The sequence below is a fragment of the Macaca mulatta genome, chromosome 16 (genome assembly GCF_049350105.2).
Source record: "Macaca mulatta isolate MMU2019108-1 chromosome 16, T2T-MMU8v2.0, whole genome shotgun sequence".
NCBI classification, from domain to species: Eukaryota; Metazoa; Chordata; class Mammalia; order Primates; family Cercopithecidae; genus Macaca; species Macaca mulatta.
Window position 1 is genome coordinate 5093280 of NC_133421.1, and position 19021 is coordinate 5112300.

At 51.1% G+C, this 19021-nt stretch overlaps 2 protein-coding genes and 1 long non-coding RNA gene across 4 annotated transcripts in view; 1 reads left to right on the forward strand and 2 right to left on the reverse strand.

The window, feature by feature from the left end:
- The window catches only part of TRPV1 (transient receptor potential cation channel subfamily V member 1), a 44191-nt gene extending 41489 nt beyond the window's left edge, over positions 1-2702 (reverse strand). The window contains exons 1-2 of the mRNA XM_077969944.1: positions 2612-2702; positions 2295-2431 (exon numbers count right to left, since the gene is read on the reverse strand). The gene's annotated coding sequence lies outside the window, so the exon portion shown is untranslated. The remainder of the gene's footprint in view (positions 1-2294; positions 2432-2611) is intronic.
- Positions 2466-19021, reverse strand: part of SHPK (sedoheptulokinase) — a 29365-nt gene continuing 12809 nt past the window's right edge. The window contains exons 3-7 of one of the 2 annotated variants that reach the window (XM_015118246.3): positions 18103-18286; positions 17393-17545; positions 15193-15368; positions 8602-8802; positions 2466-4268 (exon numbers count right to left, since the gene is read on the reverse strand). In XM_015118246.3, the coding sequence (XP_014973732.3) occupies positions 3856-4268; positions 8602-8802; positions 15193-15368; positions 17393-17545; positions 18103-18286 (1127 nt within the window). In that variant the 3' untranslated portion in view covers positions 2466-3855. The remainder of the gene's footprint in view (positions 4269-8601; positions 8803-15192; positions 15369-17392; positions 17546-18102; positions 18287-19021) is intronic. The other variant, XM_077970055.1, reaches the window with a different exon arrangement.
- Positions 15709-16843, forward strand: LOC144335269 (uncharacterized). The gene is made up of 2 exons (XR_013405998.1): positions 15709-16078; positions 16129-16843. It is a non-coding gene; the product is annotated as an uncharacterized LOC144335269 (long non-coding RNA).

Sequence of the window (19021 nt, forward strand, 5' to 3'; positions counted from 1 at the left end):
TTTGTATTTTTAGTAGAGACGGGGTTTCACCAGGTTGACCAGGCCGGTCTCGGAACTCCTGACCTCAAGTGATCCACCCGCTTCAGCCTCCCAAAGTGCTGGGTTTACAGGCGTGAGCTGCCGCGCCCAGCCCAAAGGTTTCTTTCTCTGTCCCACTGTGTGTCCCTTGCTGGTTGGTGAGGGCTCTACATCATGCTGTCCTCACTCAGGGACCCAGGCTGACAGAGCTGCCACTCTCTGGGGCACCGCCAGTCACTTGTGGCAAAGTGAAGGGAGTGTGGGAAATAGCTCACTGGCTCCTAAAGACTTCTGCCCAGGAGTGACAGGCATTCCCTGTGCACGTCCCACTGGCCGAAGCGGATCAGGAGGGAAGGTGCAGCCCTGCCGTGGGCTCATAGCATTGGGAGACTGACGGCCAGCACAGGAGGCCGGCTCACCACTTCAGAAGACTGCTGGCCTCAAACCACTTACTGGCACCTCCTGGGAAGGAGGGCGGGTTGTGCACACGGTTGTGACTTTAGGCCGCTGCACTCAGCCCCCACCCAGACAGAGGCTCCAGGCCTCAGGCAACGGAAGCAGCAGGAGCAGCCCTGTTCATTGACAAACTGGGACCCTCCAAGGCTCGGTCCTCAGAGGCAGAGTGGACACGCAGTCTGGGAAGGGGACAGTCTTGGCATGGGGCCATGCCAAGCACAAGGCTGGACTGCCTGAGCCTGTCAGATGTCCATCCGGTTCCTAACCTTACATTCGCAGACGCCATCCACTGCATGGTGGGCAGGTGAAAAAGGCCTGCTGCCCTGAGATCAGAGGGCCTGGCTCCTCCCAACAGACAGAGGACTCTGGTATACTCAGCCTACCCTTCTCTCTCATGCGGCCTTCCTCAGGGCTCCAGTGACGACATCTTAAACTCATTCAGCTGAAAGAAAAATTATGGTAGCAGGCCAGGCGCGGTGGCTTATGCCTGTAATTCCAGCACTTTGGGAGGCCGAGGCGGGTATATCACCTGAGGTCAGGAGTTCAAGACCAGCCTGGCCAACATGGTGAAACCCCATCTCTACTAAAAATAGAAAAATTAGATGGGCGTGGTGGTGCATGCCTGTAATCCCAGCTACTTGGGAGGCTGAGGCACAAGAATTGCTTGAACCCGGGAGGCGCAGGTTGCAATGAGCAGAGATCGCACCACTGCACTCCAGCCTGGGCGACAGAGTGAGACTCCGTCTAAAAGAAAAAAAAAAAAATGACAGTAACCCCTTGTCATTCACATGGGGTATGTCCCAAGAACCCCCATGGATGCCTGAAACCAAAGCTAGTATTGGATCCTGTATATGCCATGTTTTTTCTATATATACATATCTGTAATGTAATTTAGTTTATAAATTAGGCACAGTAAGAGATTAACTACAACAATAAGGTAGAACAATTTGTTTTTTTTTTTTTGAGACAAAGTCTAGCTCTGTCACCCAGGCTGGAGTGCAGTGGCACGATCTCAGCTCACTGCAACCTCTGCCTCCCGAGCTCAAGCAATTCTCCTGCCTCAGGCTCATGAGTAGCTGGGATTACAGCACCCGCCACCATGCCCAGCTAATTTTTGCATTTCCAGTAGAGACGGGGTTTCACCACTTTGGCCAGGTTGGTTTCAAACTCCTGACGTCAGGTGATCCACCTGCCTCGGCCTCCCAAAGTGCTAGGATTACAGGCATGAGCCACCGCACCCAGCCAAAATAGAACAGTTTTAACAATATACTGTAATAAAAGTTTTCACACACTGTAATCGTAACTTTTGCAGTTCCACGTGTGACAGCAAAACTGGCATGAGGCCGGGGTCAGTGGCTCCCGCCTGCAATCCTAGTACTTTGGGAGGCCGATGTGGGCAGGTCACCTGAGGTCAGGAGTTCGAGACCAGCCTGGCCAACATGGTGAAACCCCATCTCTACTAAAACTACAAAAAAATTAGCTGGGAGTGGTAGCAGGAGCCTGTGGTCTCAGCTACTCAGAAGGGTGAGGCAAGGGAATCGCTTGAACACAGGAGGCAGCTCAGTGAGCCGAGATTGCGCCACTGCACTCCAGCCTGGGCAACAGAGTGTAAGACTGTGTCTCAAAGAAAAAAAAAAAAAAAAGCAAAAACAACTAGCATGAATTTTTCTTTACAATTTCACAGATAGAAGATTCAGCATATGACTGTTTTGTTCCCATCTTTTCACTTAAAGGAAGCACCTTAGGGTTTCTCTTTGGCATATCCGAATAGCCAGCATCACTACTCGGGTGCTTTGGGACCCTTATGAAGTAAGAGTGACCGGAACACAAGCACTGTGATACCAGGACGGGCCATCTGATGACCAAGTGACTGACCGGAGTGGGGAGCGTCTACGGTGTGGACATTGGGGAAGCAGGGACAGTTCACATCCCGGACGGCACGGCAGAGACCATCACACTGCTCAGCACCACGCACAGTGGAAAACTTGGGGAACTGTCTCAGGAATTTTCCATTTAATATGGGCTTTAGTATCTGACATTTGCCCAGCATGATCAGGCATTTGCTCTCATCTCAGAGCTTCCAGATAATCGCATAATTTGTAAAATGACATTTATAAAGAGACGATATGTTTCATACCTGTCGTGGATACTGAGAGAGAGAGAGAGACTACGACTGCCTCTCAAACTCGTGGTTGCCTGGGTGCCTCTGGGCCAGGCCTGCCTGAGCCTGGGCTCCTGTGGGGGTCTGGGAGTAGATGCAGCGATGGTGGCCCCCTCCTGGAAACCACCCCACAGCCATCCCTACCAATCACAGGAAGGCTTACGATGCTCTGGGGTCCCTGCAGGGATGCTGACTCAAATAGATGTTTCTGCTGAGCCAGGAACAGACAGCGGGCCAGCGAAGCCCACGCCACGTGAAAGGAGAGCCTAGGTCTATGGGACACAGAGTTCTCTTTGAATGAACTACCTGCCCCATCTGGCAGGAGTCGGCCTGGCTGCATCCCCTCCCATGAAGGCTTCTGGAACGTGCAGGGGCAAAAGCACTGCTGCACAGACATGCTCCTGGCAAGGGTCCTGCTGGTGCCTTGTCAGGTTCTGGAGTGGTGTGAGCCGCACAGCATCGGTCCCCCTTGCTGCTCGGGCCATCCGCCTCTCCTTCTCCGCAACCTGCCTTCCAGGCAGTTGTGCCGTGAAGACCTGGGCAGCCCGGGTGCAGCAAGCTCTCCTGGGGCTGAGTACACGCAGCAAGAAGGCCGGCACGCAGCCCCGCATCGTCCTCTGAGCCAGCCTGCTGCATCGTGCTTGGGTTACTCCCTGACCCAGCTGAGCACCTGCGTCCAGGGGGAGGATGAGACTAGGAAAGGGGCCTCCGGTCACATGGTTCAGTGCAGGACAGAAGAACTGTTCCAGAAGTCCATATGTCCCGAGTCTGAGCTTCAGGTCTCCAAAAACAATCATTGAAAGCTGGGCATGGGACAGGTCTTCCTTTCTTACTTGGGGCCACAGTCACCGGACTTTCTGGTGTCTGAAGTACACACTGATCTGCTCTCTGTCTACAAGTGAACCACAGAGGAGTCTGCTGACCAGGAGCCTGGGTTACTGTGCTCTCACGCTCTCTCTCTCCCACACTGACATTTGTAAAGGGCTCCCAGGCGGGTCTCTTTCAGAAGGCACTCATTTGGGATCTGGCTGACGGCTCCTGGCTGCCCCTTATTAGAGTATGTTCTGAAGGGAAGTTCTTGGCCGAGATGGAACCTCACAACAAGCACGGCTTAAAAGCTGTCCACTGAACTGTCCAGGGAAAGGATGACCCACAGATGGTGTCAGGAATGTTAACCAGGTAACATTCGCAGCAGTCCTTTGGCGAAAGAGTTTGCTGTCTTAAGATTCCTTCTGGTTGAGGTGTCTCCGGAGCATGACCAGGGCTGCCCCGACAGCTGCGTCCACATCCTGCCCAAAGGACACGGGCAAAGGGAAAGCCCTCTGCACCTCCTGCTTCAGCACCTCGTTCCTGGACAGCGCACTCCCACTGCCCATCACCCGCTCCACGCCCCACTCCCGGAGCTGCTGAATCGGAAGCATGGAGTGCAGGTTCTGAACAATGCCTCGGCACAGAGCCCGGGTCACGTGCCCCAGGGAGAGGTCAGAGGAGGAGATTCTGGTCACGGAGGCCAGCTGGTCCGGCAGGTGCCTCTCCCCCAGCACTGTTGGGGTGATGGTCAGGTGGGTATCTCTCTGCTGCACAGCTGCCTGGATCATGCGTGAATACACGGTGGATTCTTCAACCTCCAGGCCTGCCAGAGACAGAGAGATCTGTGTGAGCTCCTGCAGCCCCCTCGATGCAGGCTGAGATGGTACAGAATTCCCACAGGGCGGGAACAGCGCTACTTGCTGCTTCTCCTCCCGCTGCGGCTGGTGGTTCTGGGCTCAGGGACTTCTATAGCCAGGCTAGCTGTACTCTGCCCTGGATCCCCACCCGCTGTCTCAGTGCAGACCCCAGGCAGACATCAGGGTGAGATCTCGTAAGTGCTGCTGTGAGCCCTAACCTTAACCCAGGCTTCTTAACCAAGGGGACCAAGTGCATATACTGATTAATAACTATCATTGGCTGGGCGCAGTGGCTCACATCTGTAATCCCAGCACTTTGGGAGGACGAGGCGGGCGGATCACCTGAGGTCAGGAGTTCGAGACCAGCCTGGCCAACATGGTGGAACCCCGACTCTACTAAAAGTACAAAAATTAGCCGGGCGTGGTGGCAGGCACCTGTAATCCCAGCTACTCAGGAGGCTGAGGCAGGAGAATCGCTTGAACCAGGGAGGCAGAGGTTGCAGTGAGTGGAGCTTGCACCACTGCACTCCAGCCTGGGCGACAAGAGCAAGACTCCATCTAAAAAAAAAAAAAAAAAAAAAAAAAGCTATCATCATGGATGTTATTAGAGTCATTAGCAGCATCAGAAATCCCAGGATCCAGGACCGATCACTGTCTGGGCCACCCTTGTTATGTGCACAGGACACCTGAAAGCCAAGGAGGAAGGATGAGTTGACCATCCTACAACTTGCTTTTCAGTGTCAAGCCAGAATCCCGGTCGGACTTTTCTCCCTGACACCATGTTAGCTCTGAGTTCGTTTTTGTTTTGTTTTGTTTTTATCTGAGACTCACTCTGTCGCCCAGGCTGGAGTGCAGTGGCACGTATCCTATCGGCTCACTATAACCTCTGCCTGCCAGGTTCAAGCGATTCTCCAGCCTCAGCCTCCCAGGTAGCTGGGATTACAAGCCTACACCGCCACACCCAGCTAATTTTGGTATTTTTAGTACAGATGAAATTTGTACTAAAGCTCTCGATCTCACGTGATCTACCCGCCTCAGCCTCCCAAAGTACTGGGGTTACAGGTGTGAGCCACTGCGCCCAGCCAGTTCTGCATTCTTAAAACAAACAAATGAAAAAAAAAAAAGGGCCAAGCGCGGTGGCTCACGCCTGTAATCCCAGCACTTTGGGAGGTCAAGACAGGCAGATCACTTGAAGTCAGGAGTTCCAGACCAGCCTGCACAACATGGTAAAACCCCGTCTCTACTAAAAATACAAAAATTAGCCAGGCATGGCAGTGTGTGCCTGTAGTCCCCAGCTATTTGGGATACTGAGGCATAAGAATCGCTTGAACCCAGATGGCAGAGCTTGCAGTGAGCTGAGATGGCGCCACCGTACTCCAGTCTGGGTGACAGTGCAAGACTTGGTCAAAAAAAAAAAAAAAAAAAAAAAAAAGGCTTTGCTTTCAATACACTTTGACCTTAGAATCACTTTTGATCTCTAACCTAGCATTACCTGAGGGAAAGCAAACATCGCCTTGATAAGAAGAAAGTTATCAACATCGGGGTTTCTTGAGAGCACTGTGGGCCCATCTCCACACTTTCTGATTTAACTGGTGTGGGTTGCAGGCTGAGGGCTGGAATTTGTAAACACTTGCGGGTGATTCTTATACACAGCCAGGCTGGGGAGCCCACGACCTAGACCTAAGGCTCCTCCATCCTAGGGCTTCTCCAGCCTGAATATACAGATGAGTCACTCAGGGTTCTTTTTTTTTTTTTTTGAGATGGAGTCTCACTCTGTCACCCAGGCTGGAATGCAGTGGCATGATCTCAGCTCACTGCAACCTCTGCCTTCCAGGTTCAAGGGATTCTTCTGCGTCAGCCTCCCAAGTAACTGGTATTACAGATACCTACCACCACGCCAGGCTAATTTTTGTATTTTTAGTAGAGACAGGGTTTCACCATATTGGCCAGGCTGGTCTTGAACTCCTGACCTCATGATCCGCCCTCCTCGGCCTTCCAAAGTGTTGGGATGACAGGTGTGAGCCACTGCGCCCGGCCAGGGATCTTTTTAACACACCGCTTGGACTCAGATTGCCCAGGGCTGACCTTAAGGTTCTGCATTTGTTAAAAGCTCCCAGAGGAAGCTGTACTGCAGGCCCTGTGCTGTGGACCAGGCTTTCTGAGGAGAAAGTTCTAGAGCAGTGCTTATTAATACTCCAAGCCTCAGAATCACCTGAGGAACTTTTATATAACATCATGCTCAAGGCCCACACCCAGTCCAATAAATCAGAATTTATGGGTGTGGGACCAGGACGCAATGCTATTTTTAAACTCCACAATACTTCCCGGGTGTGGTCACTGCTGAGACCCATCAATCTAGAGAGTCACCAAGGAGTCACCGTGGGAACATTGAACCTCTGCAAATGCAGGGGTGCAGGGGTGCAATCTCAGCCCCACTGCAACCTCCGCATCCCGGGTTCAAGCGACTCTCCTGCCTCAGCCTCCCAAGTAGCTGGAATTACAGGCGTGGGCCACCACACCTGGCTACCTTTTGTATTTTTAGTAGAGATGGGGTTTCACTATGTTGGCCAGGCTGGTCTCGAACTCCTGACCTCAGGTGATCTGCCCGCCTCAGCCTCCCAAAGTGCTGGGATGACAGGCGTGAGCCACCGCGCCTGGCTGTTTTATTTTTTAAATCATGTTCTTGTCTTTCTTTAGTAAAAGTTCAGGAAAAAAGGTTTTTGGTTTTTTTTTTTTTACAGACAGGGTCTTGCTTGTTGCCCCGGCTAGACTTGAACAACTTTGAGCTCAAGCGATCCTTCCGCCTCGGCCTCCTGAGTAGCTGGGATTACAGCCACGTGTCACCATGCACAGCACCAAAAACAGTTGTAAAGGAAGGTTAAAACATACTCAAGGTCTTCTTCCTCTCTGGGAAATACTTGGGCCATGACCCAAGCCCTGGGGTGCCTGAAGGAAGGCGAATCCCAGCTGGAGGCCTGGAAGAGAGGCCTGGCCTCTAGCAGAGTGTCTGCGTCCTCAGCTCCCGCTAATCTATTAGTGAGGACTCACGGAGGCCAAAGCTCCTATGAGCTGTTGAGTTAATTCTAACCCATGGACTTAAGACCACAAGACACTGGAGCTGGGGGAAGGCGCTTGCCAAGGCCGAGACTCAGGGACACAGCTGGGAACCAAGGCCCCTCTCCTGGGTTCCACCCCGCACCGTGCTTCTCTGAGAAATGTCTACATCGGACCGGGCGTGGTGGCTCACACCTGTAATCCCAGCACTTTGGGAGGCCGAGGCAGGCGGATCACGAGGTCAGGAGATCGAGACCATTCTGGCTAAGACGGGGAAAACCCGTCTCTACTAAAAATACAAAAAATTAGCTGGACATGGTGGCAGTTGCCTGTAGTATCTGCTACTTGGGAGGCTGAGGCAGGAGAATGGTGTGAACTTGGGAGGTGGAATTTGCAGTGAGCCAAGATCGCACTACTGCCCTCCAGCGAGACTCCATCTCAAAAAAAAAAAAAAAAAAAGAAAAAAAGAAAAGAAAAAGAAATGCCTACATCAGGCCAGGCACGGTGGCTCACGCCTGTAATCCCAGCACTTTGGGAGGCTGAGGCGGGTGGATCACCCGAGGTCAGGAGTTCGAGATCAGCCTGGCCAACATGGTGAAACCAAGTCTCTCCTAAAAATACAAAAACTTGCCAGGCGTGGTGGCGGGCACCTGTAATCCCAGCTACTTGGAAGGCTGAGTCAGGAGAATCCCTTGAACCCGGGTGGCAGAGCTTGCAGTGAGCCAAGATCACGCTATTGCACTCCAGCCTGGGTGACAGAGTGAGACTCCGTCTCAAAAAAAAAAAAAAGAAGAGGAAACGTTTGCATCGCACTTCCTATGGGCCAGTCTTCTCAGGATATAAATACATTGTAAGTGAAATATGCACCATTGCAAGTCGAGGAGCATCTGTCTATGGAGAGCAGAGAAAACCTCATAAATTCTACCCCAGGAATAAGAGAAGGGAGCAGGAGGGGAAAAGGGGGAGCAGGGAGGGCGGGGGAAAGCTGGGGAGACTGTTAGGAAGGTTCACAGTCAAGGTTGAGGGAAGGGTGCCTGACCCAAAGAAAAAAGTAGGTGATGGCAGCTCAGAGGACAAGAAGAAAAGAGGCTGCAAGCTCAGATCCCGAAGGATGGGAGAAATATGGCAGGACCTGGTGAGGTCAGAGACCTGAATGTGGACGCTGAAACCGCACATGAAGCTCCAAGACCCTGCCGGGTAGAAAGGACAGGCAGAGAACACAGCGCTGTGTGGACCCCACCTTACCTAGATCTGCCATCCACTGAACCAGCATGTGGACAAACGTGGCCAGCACGTTGCCGCCGTTGAGTGACGCGGCCACCCCCAGGTAGGTCCTGTCGAAGTATGGGAAGTAGGCGACTGGGGCCGTAGGGTCTGGAGTCTGTCCGGGCTGGAATCCCGAGGGCATGGAGGCTGCCAGCTGAACCGAGGTGCTGATGTTGAGAACTGGGGTCCAGAGAAAGCAGAACTTAGGCCTGTGGGGCTAACTCAGAGGTCACGAGTCACAGTTTGGCAGTGAGAGAGGGTGGCCTGTCAGGCTAACTCAGAGGTCACGAGTCACAGTTCGGCAGTGAGAGAGGGCGGGGTTTTAAAAATATGTCCAGGGTAGTTAGAAGGGCAAGGTGTTGAAGAGATGTTGATCAAAGGATTTTTTCTTTCTTTTTTTTCTTTTTTTTTTGAGACAGGGTCTCGCTCTGTCACCCAGGCTGGAGTGCAATGGTGCGATCTCGGCTCACTGCAACCTCTGTCCCCTGGTTCAAGTGACTCTCCTGCCTCAGCCTCCTGAGTCGCTGGGATTACAGGCACCCACCACCACGCCCGGCTAATTTTTTGTATTTTTAGTAGAGACGGGGTTTCACCATGTTGGCCAGGCTGGTCTTGAACTCCTGACCGCAGGTGATATACCCGCCTCGGCCTCCCAAAGTGCTGGGATTACAGGCCTGAGCCACCGTGCCCAGCCCCAAAGTATTCTCTTCACACCTTCCCTGTCACCAGCAACGGGAAATCCCCTGGGCCCAGCACAGAGTGGATGAGTTTCTCCTCTAATTCCAGGCCAGAGCTTGGGGGCTGTTCCAGCAGTGCCTTCTCCATTTCTCATGAGACCGAGCTAAAAAGCCTGCTCGTCCCAATCTGTTTACGGGCCAGAGTTCAGCATCCAATTTTCCCACCCACTCAGGGGGTCAAAGGCAAAGAGAGCAAAAAGAAGCCTCAGGAAGCCAATACCGTTTGCTTTGTGCCACGTCAAGCTTCCCACCGTGACTACAAACTGGAAGTAACATGCCCTCCACCGTCCCCTCGGGTGGAGGCAACAACGCTTTTGTTTCTTCCACTCTCGCTTACATTTTGTAGCATTTATCAGTGCTGTTTGAAAAAATTCCAGCGGCTGGGCACAGTGGCTCACGCCTGTAATCCCAGCACTTTGGGAGGACGAGGTGGGTGGATTGCCTGAGGTCAGGAGTTCAAGACCAGCCTGACCAATATGGTGAAACCCCATGTCTACTAAAAATACAAAAATTAGCCGGGCGTGGTGGTGCACACCTGTAATCCCAGGTACTTGGGAGGCTGAGGCAGGAGAATTGCCTGAACCCGGGAGGCGGCGGTTACGGTGAGCCGAGATTGCACCACTGCACTCCAGCCTGGGTGACGGAAAGGAAAGGAAAAAGAAAAAGGAAAAAGGAGAGGAAAGGAAAGGAAAGGAAAAAGGAAAAGGGAAAGGAAAAAGGAAAGGAAAAGGAAAGAAAAGGAAAAGGGAAAGGAAAAGGAAAGGAAAGGAAAAAGGAAAAGAAAGGAAAGGAAAGGAAAGAAGGGGAAAAAGAAAAGAAAAGGAGGGGAAAAAGGAAAAACTCTAATCAGGAGGCCGTTAGACAAAGGTGGCTCTAGTACTGTGAATTCCTGTGTGAACAAACCAAAACCCAATGTAAACAGTAAAATGAAACTGGAAACTACACCAGTCAGAAACCACCAACGAACCTCTCACTCGGAATTGTCCACTCTCACCAGTCAGAATTATCTTCTGTGTCTGACTTCTGCAAACACCTTAAGAAAGTCTTCGTTGGCCGGGCGCGGTGGCTCAAGCCTGTAATCCCAGCACTTTGGGAGGCCGAGACGGGTGGATCACGAGGTCAGGAGATCGAGACCATCCTGGCTAACACGGTGAAACCCCGTCTCTACCAAAAAAGACAAAAAACTAGCCGGGCGAGGTGGCGGGCGCCTGTAGTGCCAGCTACCCGGGAGGCTGAGGCAGGAGAATGGCGGGAACCCGGGAGGCGGAGCTTGCAGTGAGCTGAGATCCGGCCACTGTACTCCAGCCTTGGTGACAGAGCGAGACTCCGTCTCAAAAAAAAAAAAAAAAAAGAAAGTCTTCGCTCGTGCCCCTCTCAGTGGTGTACTAGCCGCCTGCTCTCTAGTGCTACCCTGATTCAGGAATCACTGAATGCTCAAATAAACTTCTTAAAATGTAAAGGTACTTAAGTTTTTCTTTTCCTTTTTTTTTTTTTGAGACAGAGTCTCACTCTGTCACCTGGGCTGGAATGCGGTGGTGTGATCTCAGCTCACTGCAACTTCTGCCTTCCAGGTTTAAACAATTCTCTTGTCTCAGCCTCCTGAGTATCTGGGATTACAGGCGTGTGCCACTACATCCAGCTAATTTTTGTATTTTTGGTAGAGACGAGGTTTCATCATGTTGACCAGACTGGTCTCGAACTCCTTGCCTCAAGTGATCTGCCTGCCTCAGCCTCCCAAAGTGCTGGGATTACAGGCGTGAGCCACCGTGTCCAGCCAAGTTTTTCTTTAATCAGATCTGGTGGCGTAAGTGGGATCTGAAGCCACCCACCTCGTGATGACCTCTGGGAGCAACAAGCAAACGGGCATAAGTATCCACTGAGCCTCTGCGCTCACTGCTTCTTACTGCACATTTGCAGGCCGTCACCAGTAAGCCCTCTTGGACATATGAACTCCACAAGTTGTGTTAAGTTCACGTAGTTACTTCGACATTTTTTGTTTGTTTGTTTGTTTTTGTTTTGTTTTGTTTTGTTTTGAGACGGAGTCTCGCTCTGTCGCCCAGGCTGGAGTGCAGTGGTCGGATCTCAGCTCACTGCAAGCTCCACCTCCCGGGTTCACGCCATTCTCCTGCCTCAGCCTCCTGAGTAGCTGGGACTACAGGCGCCCGCCACCTCGCCCGGCTAGTTTTTTGTATTTTTTAGTAGAGACGGGGTTTCACCGTGTTAGCCAGGATGGTCTCGATCTCCTGACCTTGTGATCCGCCCGCCTCGGCCTCCCAAAGTGCTGGCATTACAGGCTTGAGCCACCGCGCCCGGCCTACTTGGACATTTTTAAATGGGTCCTGAAGGGAAGCTTCAGGTGTCCGATTGGGTCAGACAGAAACTAAATTGGGTTTAGTAAAAGACCTCCAGTAGAAAAGGTTCCAGGAAGACAGAAAATAATGGGTTTATTTAAATTCGGGGAGTCTGAGACTCCATCTCAGAACATTTGCTTTTCTAGATAAATGAGTGAATCTTACCAAAACTAATTTAGAATTTTGGTGGCCACAGTAAGGAAGTTTTAACCTAAACAAACAAAAAAATTCCAAACACCTCAGAAACAATGACATATGTTTTTGATTGGCAGGTAAAGGTTTCTAATCTCTTTTTTCTTTCTACCTTCCTCTCCCTACGCTGAATCTGCTGACATTTTTGCTTGTTTACCTCATACCCCAAAGTCAAAAAAAGATGAAAAAAAGAGAACTAGATTACTGTTTATAAAGTCAGGCTCTCAAATTAACTAGCTCTGCTTTTTAAGCATTCTCATGCGTTGGTCAAAATCTTGAGCTCAGAGCAAAAATGAAAGGTATCCCTGTTTGGCATAGAAAATGCTTGGTCTGCCCTATTGAAATTGTTTTCTTTGTCTTGCTTCTGCAAATACTTTATGAAAATTTCCCCTCTTGCCTCTTCTGACACAGTGCTAACAGTCTGGTGCTACCCTGATTCACAAATCACTGAATCTTCAAATAAACTCTTTGTTTGTTTGTTTGTTTTTGAGACAGAGTCTCACTCTGTTGCCCAGGTTGGAGTGCATTGGCGCAATCTCAGCTCACAGCAACCTCTGCCTCCTAGATTCAAGCAATTCTCTGCCTCAGCCTCCCGAGTAGCTGGGATTACAGGTGCCCGCCACCAATTCTGGCTAATTTTTTGTATTTTTAGTAGAGATGGGGTTTCACCATGTTGGCCAGGCTGGTCTTGAACTCCTGACCTCGTGACCACCTGCCTCAGTCTCCCAAAGTGCTGGGATTACAGGCGTGAGCCACTGCAACCAGCCAAATAAGCTTTTTAAAATTTAAATGCACTTAAGTTTTTCTTCTATCCAACATTCAGTCCTTTTTTAGCTATGTGTATATGCCACATTTTAAAAATTCATTCACGGCCAGGCACAGTGCTCACACCTGTAACCCCAGCACTTTGGGAGGCTGAGGCAGGTGGATCACAAGGTCAAGAGATCAAGACCATCCTGGTCAACATGGTGAAACCCCATCTCTACCAAAAATACAAAAATTAGCCGGGCATGGTGGCGCACGCCTATAGTCCCAGCTACCTGGGAGACTGAGGCAGGAGAATCACTTGAACTCGGGAGGCGGAGGTTGCGCTGAGCCAAGATTGTGCCACTGCACTCCAGCCAGGTGACAGAGCAAGACTCTGTCTCAAAAAACAAAACAAAACAAAACAAAACCATTCATTAGTTGATAGACATTTAGGTGGTTTCTACTTTTTGGCTATTATAAATAATGCTGCTGTGAACGTCTGTGTACAAGTTTTTGTGTGGACATCATTTATTTTCAGTTCTCCTGGGTGTATTTCTAAGAGCGGAATTGCTGGGTCCTGTTGGTAACTGCATGTTTAACATTTGAGGAACTACCAGCTGTTTTCTAAAGAGGTTGTACCTTTTTACAATCCCACTAGCATGTTCTCACCCTTTTTTTCAAGTTTAAATCATTTTGTATTTAAGCCCTGATTTTACAAAACATAGTATATAAAGGCAAACTAAATTTACATAATTTAAATTGTTATTTTTCTTTTTTTTTTCCTCTAGGGATGATGCCTTAAGAACTCAACTTGTTCACGTAAATTGCCTTCAGCCTACATTGCAGTAATATGTTATAAGATTTTACATGTATTTTGGAAGAAATCACACAGAAAAAGCTGCTTTTTCAATAAACGTGGCCAGCTTCACATCTCTTTTGGTCAGTCCCCCACAGTCATGTGAGGTGAGAGTTATCTGGACCTTGTTTTATACATTGAACCATCATCTTCTCTGCTTGTAGGGCAACTCGGGACCTAAAGCCAAATGCCTGATTAAAAATTTGGAAGGAGAGGCTGGGCACGATGGCTCACGCCTATAATCCCAGCACTTTGGGAGGCCGAGGCGGGCAGATCACAAGGTGAAGAGATTGAGACCATCCTGGCCAACATGGTGAAACCCCATCTCTACTAAAAATACAAAAATTAGCTAGGAGTGGTGGCACATGCCTGTAGTCCCATCTACTCGGGAGGATGAGGCAGGAGAATCGCTTGAACCCGGGAGGCGAAGGTTGCAGTGAGCTGAGATCGCGCCACTGCACTCCAGCCTGAGAGACAGAGTGAGACTCCATGTCAAAAAAAAAAAAGTTGGAAGGAGAATGCTTTGTAGATAGCATCTCTCTCTCACTCAATTCCGACCATCCTGCTGCTTTCAGATTGAGCATAGCTTGGTTCCCCTCCTCTGCTGTCAACCCGTGAGTACCTGACAACATGGCCACCAGCCCTGGGCTCTGGCCTCGCAGCACCACCAAGCACCACGTCGCCCCACGTTCTCACATTTTTAAATGGTTGAAAAGAAATTAAAAGAAGAATTTTTCATGACACATGAAAATTATATGGCATTCCTATTTCAGTGTCTATGAACAATGTTTTACTGGAACACAGCGACACCTGTTCATTCACACATCGTCTAGGGCTGGTTTCGAACTCCTGCAGCAGAGCTGAGCAGTTACAACACAGACTGCATGATCCACAAAGCCGAAAATATTTACAGAAAATATGTTCTGCCCTTTAGAGAAAAAGGGCCAACTCCTGCCCTAGACATGGCTGCCTCTACCCTTACCATGAATACAGAAAATATTCTGCACTTTCTTGTTTTGTTTTGAGACGGAGTCTTGCTCTGTCGCCCAGGCTGGAGTGCAGTGGCATGATCTCGGCTCACTGCAATCTCTGCCTCCCGGGTTCCAGCAATTCTCTGCCTCAGCCTCCCGAGTAGCTGGGACTATGGGCACCCACCACCATGCCTGGCTAAATTTGTACTTTTAGTAGAGATAGGGTTTCACCATCTTGGCCAGGCTGGTCTTGAACTCCTGACTTTGTAATCCGCCCACCTCGGCCTCCCAAAGTGCTGGGATGACAGGCTTGAGCCACCGCACCCGGCCTATTCTGCACTTCTAATCAGATCTGACATCACTTCTACTGACAAACACACAGTAACCAAAACCCTCATCAGCTCATCTGTTTTCTTGGGCCTATAGTCACATAGAAACCAGACAGCTAGAAAGAGCCATTTCCCTCACCCAACCCCACAGGGGGTCAGCACAGATGGTCGGTGCTCAGGGACAGAATTTGCCCTGCTGGCCTGTAAGCTCCCTCAATAGAGGATTTTCCCTGCAAGGAAGAGGGTGCTTTTCACCTTTACAGAATAATGATCTCCGGCAGGATGCCGAGACTGCTAAGCTCCGCATGCCTGCAGACTCACACAGAGTTGGTGCTTACGAGGCAGGCGACAGTGTAAGTCTGAGGACAGAACAAAACAAACACTTACCTGCATCTGTCCTCTGGGCCATGCAGGAATAGACAGAGGCCTGTAAATCACCCAAGGCCACTCCCACCTCCGTCCCCTCTGGGATTTCAAACCACACGTGGGAAGTTCTGCCCGCCACACTGCCAGGCTCGGCGATGTCCGGGAGCAGGTGGACGGGAAAGCCTGAGCTCCTCAGTCTGTGAAACAAAAGTGGACACCTACATGGATCCACACTTAGGTTTCTGGAGTTTAAGGGATCCTTCCTTCCTTCCTTTCCCCCTCCCTCCCTCCCTTCCTTCCCTTCCTTCCCTCCATCTCTCCACTTCTTTCCTCCCTGCCTTCCTTCCCTTCCCTCCTTCCCTCTTTCCCTCCCTCCCTCCCTCCATTCCTTCCCTCCCTCCCTTCCCTTCCCTCCTTCCCTCTCTTCCTCCCTTCCTTCCCTCCCTTCCTTCCTCCCTTCCCCTCCTCCCTCCCTCCTTCCTTTCCCCTTCCTTCCTTCCTCCCTCCCTCCCTCCCTCCCTTCCTTTCTTCCTTCCTTCCTTTTCTTTCCTTCTTTCTTTCTTTTTTACTTATTTATTTTTTTGAGACAGAGTCTTGCTCTGTTGCCCCGACTGGAGTGCAGTGGCACCATCTTGGCTCACTGCAACCTCTGCCTCCAAGGTTCAAGCAATTCTCCTGCCTCAGCCTCCCTAGTAGCTGGGATTACAGGCGCACACAACCATGCCCGGCTACTTTGTGTATTTTTAGTAGAGAAGGGGTTTCGCCATGTTGGCCAGCTGGTCTCGAACTCCTGACCTCACATGATTCACCCGCTTCAGCCTCCCAAAGTGCTGGAATTACAGGCGTGAACCACTGCACCCGGCTCCTTCTTTCTTTTTTTCAGACAGGGTCTCGCTCTGTGACCCAGGCTGGAGTGGAGTGGTGTGATCACTGCTCACTGTAACCTCAACTTCCCAGGCTCAAGCAATCTCCCGCCTCAGCCTCCCAAGCAGGCGTACTCCCCCACACCCAGCTGCTTTCTTTTTTGTTGTTTGTTTGTTTCCAGGAAACTCTGCACAGGAAAGCGCTATAGGACACACATGGCCGAAGAGAGGATAGAATTCAGCGCCGTCACAGGTAGCTTCCCTGGCTTTTTTAAAACCATGAGCTTAGGCTTTGTCAGTAGAGTACACTGGCTTTCATAAGCTTAGGATTCACCTTCCAGGAAAGAAAACAAACAACATAAGCAGCCTTGATCAAGTCCAGCCTCCCTTGTTTGAAGGGAACTCAAAAACTCTGCGAACGGAGGCAGCCAGAGGTTCGGCGCCATTATGGTTGGTTAGCACAGTCCAAACCAAAGTCAAACGCAGCAAGCTCCTGAATATCAAATGCGTTCATCACTCAGCGTTAGTGAATGGGGGGCTGTCAATTTCACACAACATGCTGGAAAGTCCTTTACCTGAACTACCAGGTGCTTTTTGTTTTATTTCAGAGCTCAGAATTTGGGCCCTGAAGGAAGTGAACTTACAGGGCACTGGATTTCTGTACCTGAAAAGGCAAATGATTGTTTAAAAGAACTTAAAAGGCATCCTTCAAGCCTACTATCTCTAGTTCTTTTTTCTTTTTTTGGAGACAGAGTCTCGCTCTGTCCCCCAGGCGGGAGTGCAGTGGTGCAATTTTGGCTCAATGCAACATCCGCCTCCTGGGTTCAAGTGATTCTCCTGCCTCAGCCTCTGGAGTAGCTGGGACTACAGGCACCTGCCACCATGCCCAGTTCATTTTTGTATTTTTTGTAGAGATGGGGTTTCACCACGTTGCTCAGGCTGGTCTCGAACTCCTGACCTCAGGTGATCCACAGGCCTCAGCCTCCCAAAGTGCTGGGATTACAGGCATGAGCCACTGTGCCTGGCCCTCTAAGTTAAAGTATTAAAGAGTGAAAGCTGCACTCTGAAACCTACAGACTGGGCCCACGGTCACAGAGAAGGGACAGCCCACCCGGGGTCTGGGGGGCTGTGGAGGAGGACAGCATGGCTGAATCCCCTACCCCAGGGCTCAGGGCTGCGCTTACACTTGGCCCACCCATGCCCCGTGACTGGGACAGGCTGGGGGCACTGGACCCTGATCCTGGCCTCCGGGAACCCTCCGCCACTCCCAGGTGGGAAAGCTCCCACTGAAGCATTGGCTCTGGGGTTGCCCTTCGGATTGGAGCAGGAGGAACAGCCTGCAAGGATGTGATACTCACATCTCCACGTTCCAGCTTTGGCTCTGCGTGTTGAAATAGCCCCAGCTAGCAGCATTCTGGTCGGACATCAGGGGTCTCGGCAAGCCACACAGCATGGCAACCACATAGTCATGGATGGTGCCGGCTGCATCGTAGGACTTCAGGAACTCCGGGCTGTTTTTCATACCAAAAACAACTCATCATGGTACAACATGAACTCGGAAGCATGTGCCGCATCTAGCAGCAGGCAGCGGGGACCAGCTGTGCCATGGCCAGGTGGCAGCCACAACCCCACATGCTATGGCTCAAGTCCAGCTGGGTCCCTGGGATTAGGACCTTCCAGCTGCCCCAAGCAAAGCCAGCCTAAGTCAGCCCCAGGGAAGGGGCCTCAGAGGAGGAAGTGTCAAGCCTGGGAAAGCAGACATCAGCCTCCGCAGCAGCCTCGCAGGCATGAACACACTGCAAACTCTCCCCGTGACCCTCGGCAAGTCACTTGCCCTCTCTGTCCCTTCCTCTTCCCATCTGGGTGGGAACTGGATAACCAATAGAGAGCCCTCTGCAAAAGGATGCGGTTCTGGACCCAATCTAGGTCCAGGCCATGCTCCCTCTTGTCCTGCCAAGACACGCTCACTGCAGCAGAGCCCAGCAGGCGGGGCGATGCTGACGCAGCCCCGGCCCATTCTCATTCTCCCAGAAACCCAGCCCCCAAGTCAAAGTGCAGTTGCCCGTACCAATGTTTCAAAAGCCAGAAGATCGTTGCACAGCCAAAGCCCGTGGCCACACTGAGATGAGACTTCGGCTGGGGTAGAGAGGCCAGGAATTCGCTGCTGCATCGGCCATCCTGCCACGTGACCAAGTGGCTAACAGCTCGGGGCTCGAACACAGGGGCAATCCCTCCCTCTATCCATTCGCAGCCTGGAACAAAAGAGACGGCCAAAAATGAAGAAAAGAGCAATTGACTAGGCATGGCGCGGCCTTGATACCACTCTGCTGGTGAGTGACAAAATACGTGCGAATGGTCCCATGATAAAGCCTGGCGCGCCACCTGTGGGTCCTAATGGCACTGGCTTTAGTGCTTGCCTCTACCACATAATGACTGTGGGACCCTGGGCACGTCACATACTCCCTCCGTTTGCCCCACTTCCTGTTTCTTTTTATTCTTTTTTGAAGTTGATATCACATCTCCCCACATCCCATAAGAGAAGATGTCTTGGCCGGGCGCGGTGGCTCAAGCCTGTAATCCCAGCACTTTGGGAGGCCGAGACGGGCGGATCACGAGGTCAGCAGATCGAGACCATCCTGGCTAACACGGTGAAACCCCGTCTCTACTAAAAATACAAGAAAATTAGCCGGGCGAGGTGGCGGCGCCTGTAGTCCCAGCTACTCGGGAGGCTGAGGCAGGAGAATGGCGTGAACCCGGGGGGGCGGAGCTTGCAGTGAGCCGAGATCGGGCCACTGCACTCCAGCCTGGGGCACAGAGCAAGACTCCGTCTCAAAAAAAAAAAAAAAGAGAAGATGTCTGGCACAATCTCAAGTCCCCTGGTCTCTGTCCCTCCAACCCTCATCATGACAACATTATCTAGGCTTCCTGCTACTTGATTACCAGTAAATTTTCTCTTTTCCTTAGGTCTTAGCTGATTGATTTTTATT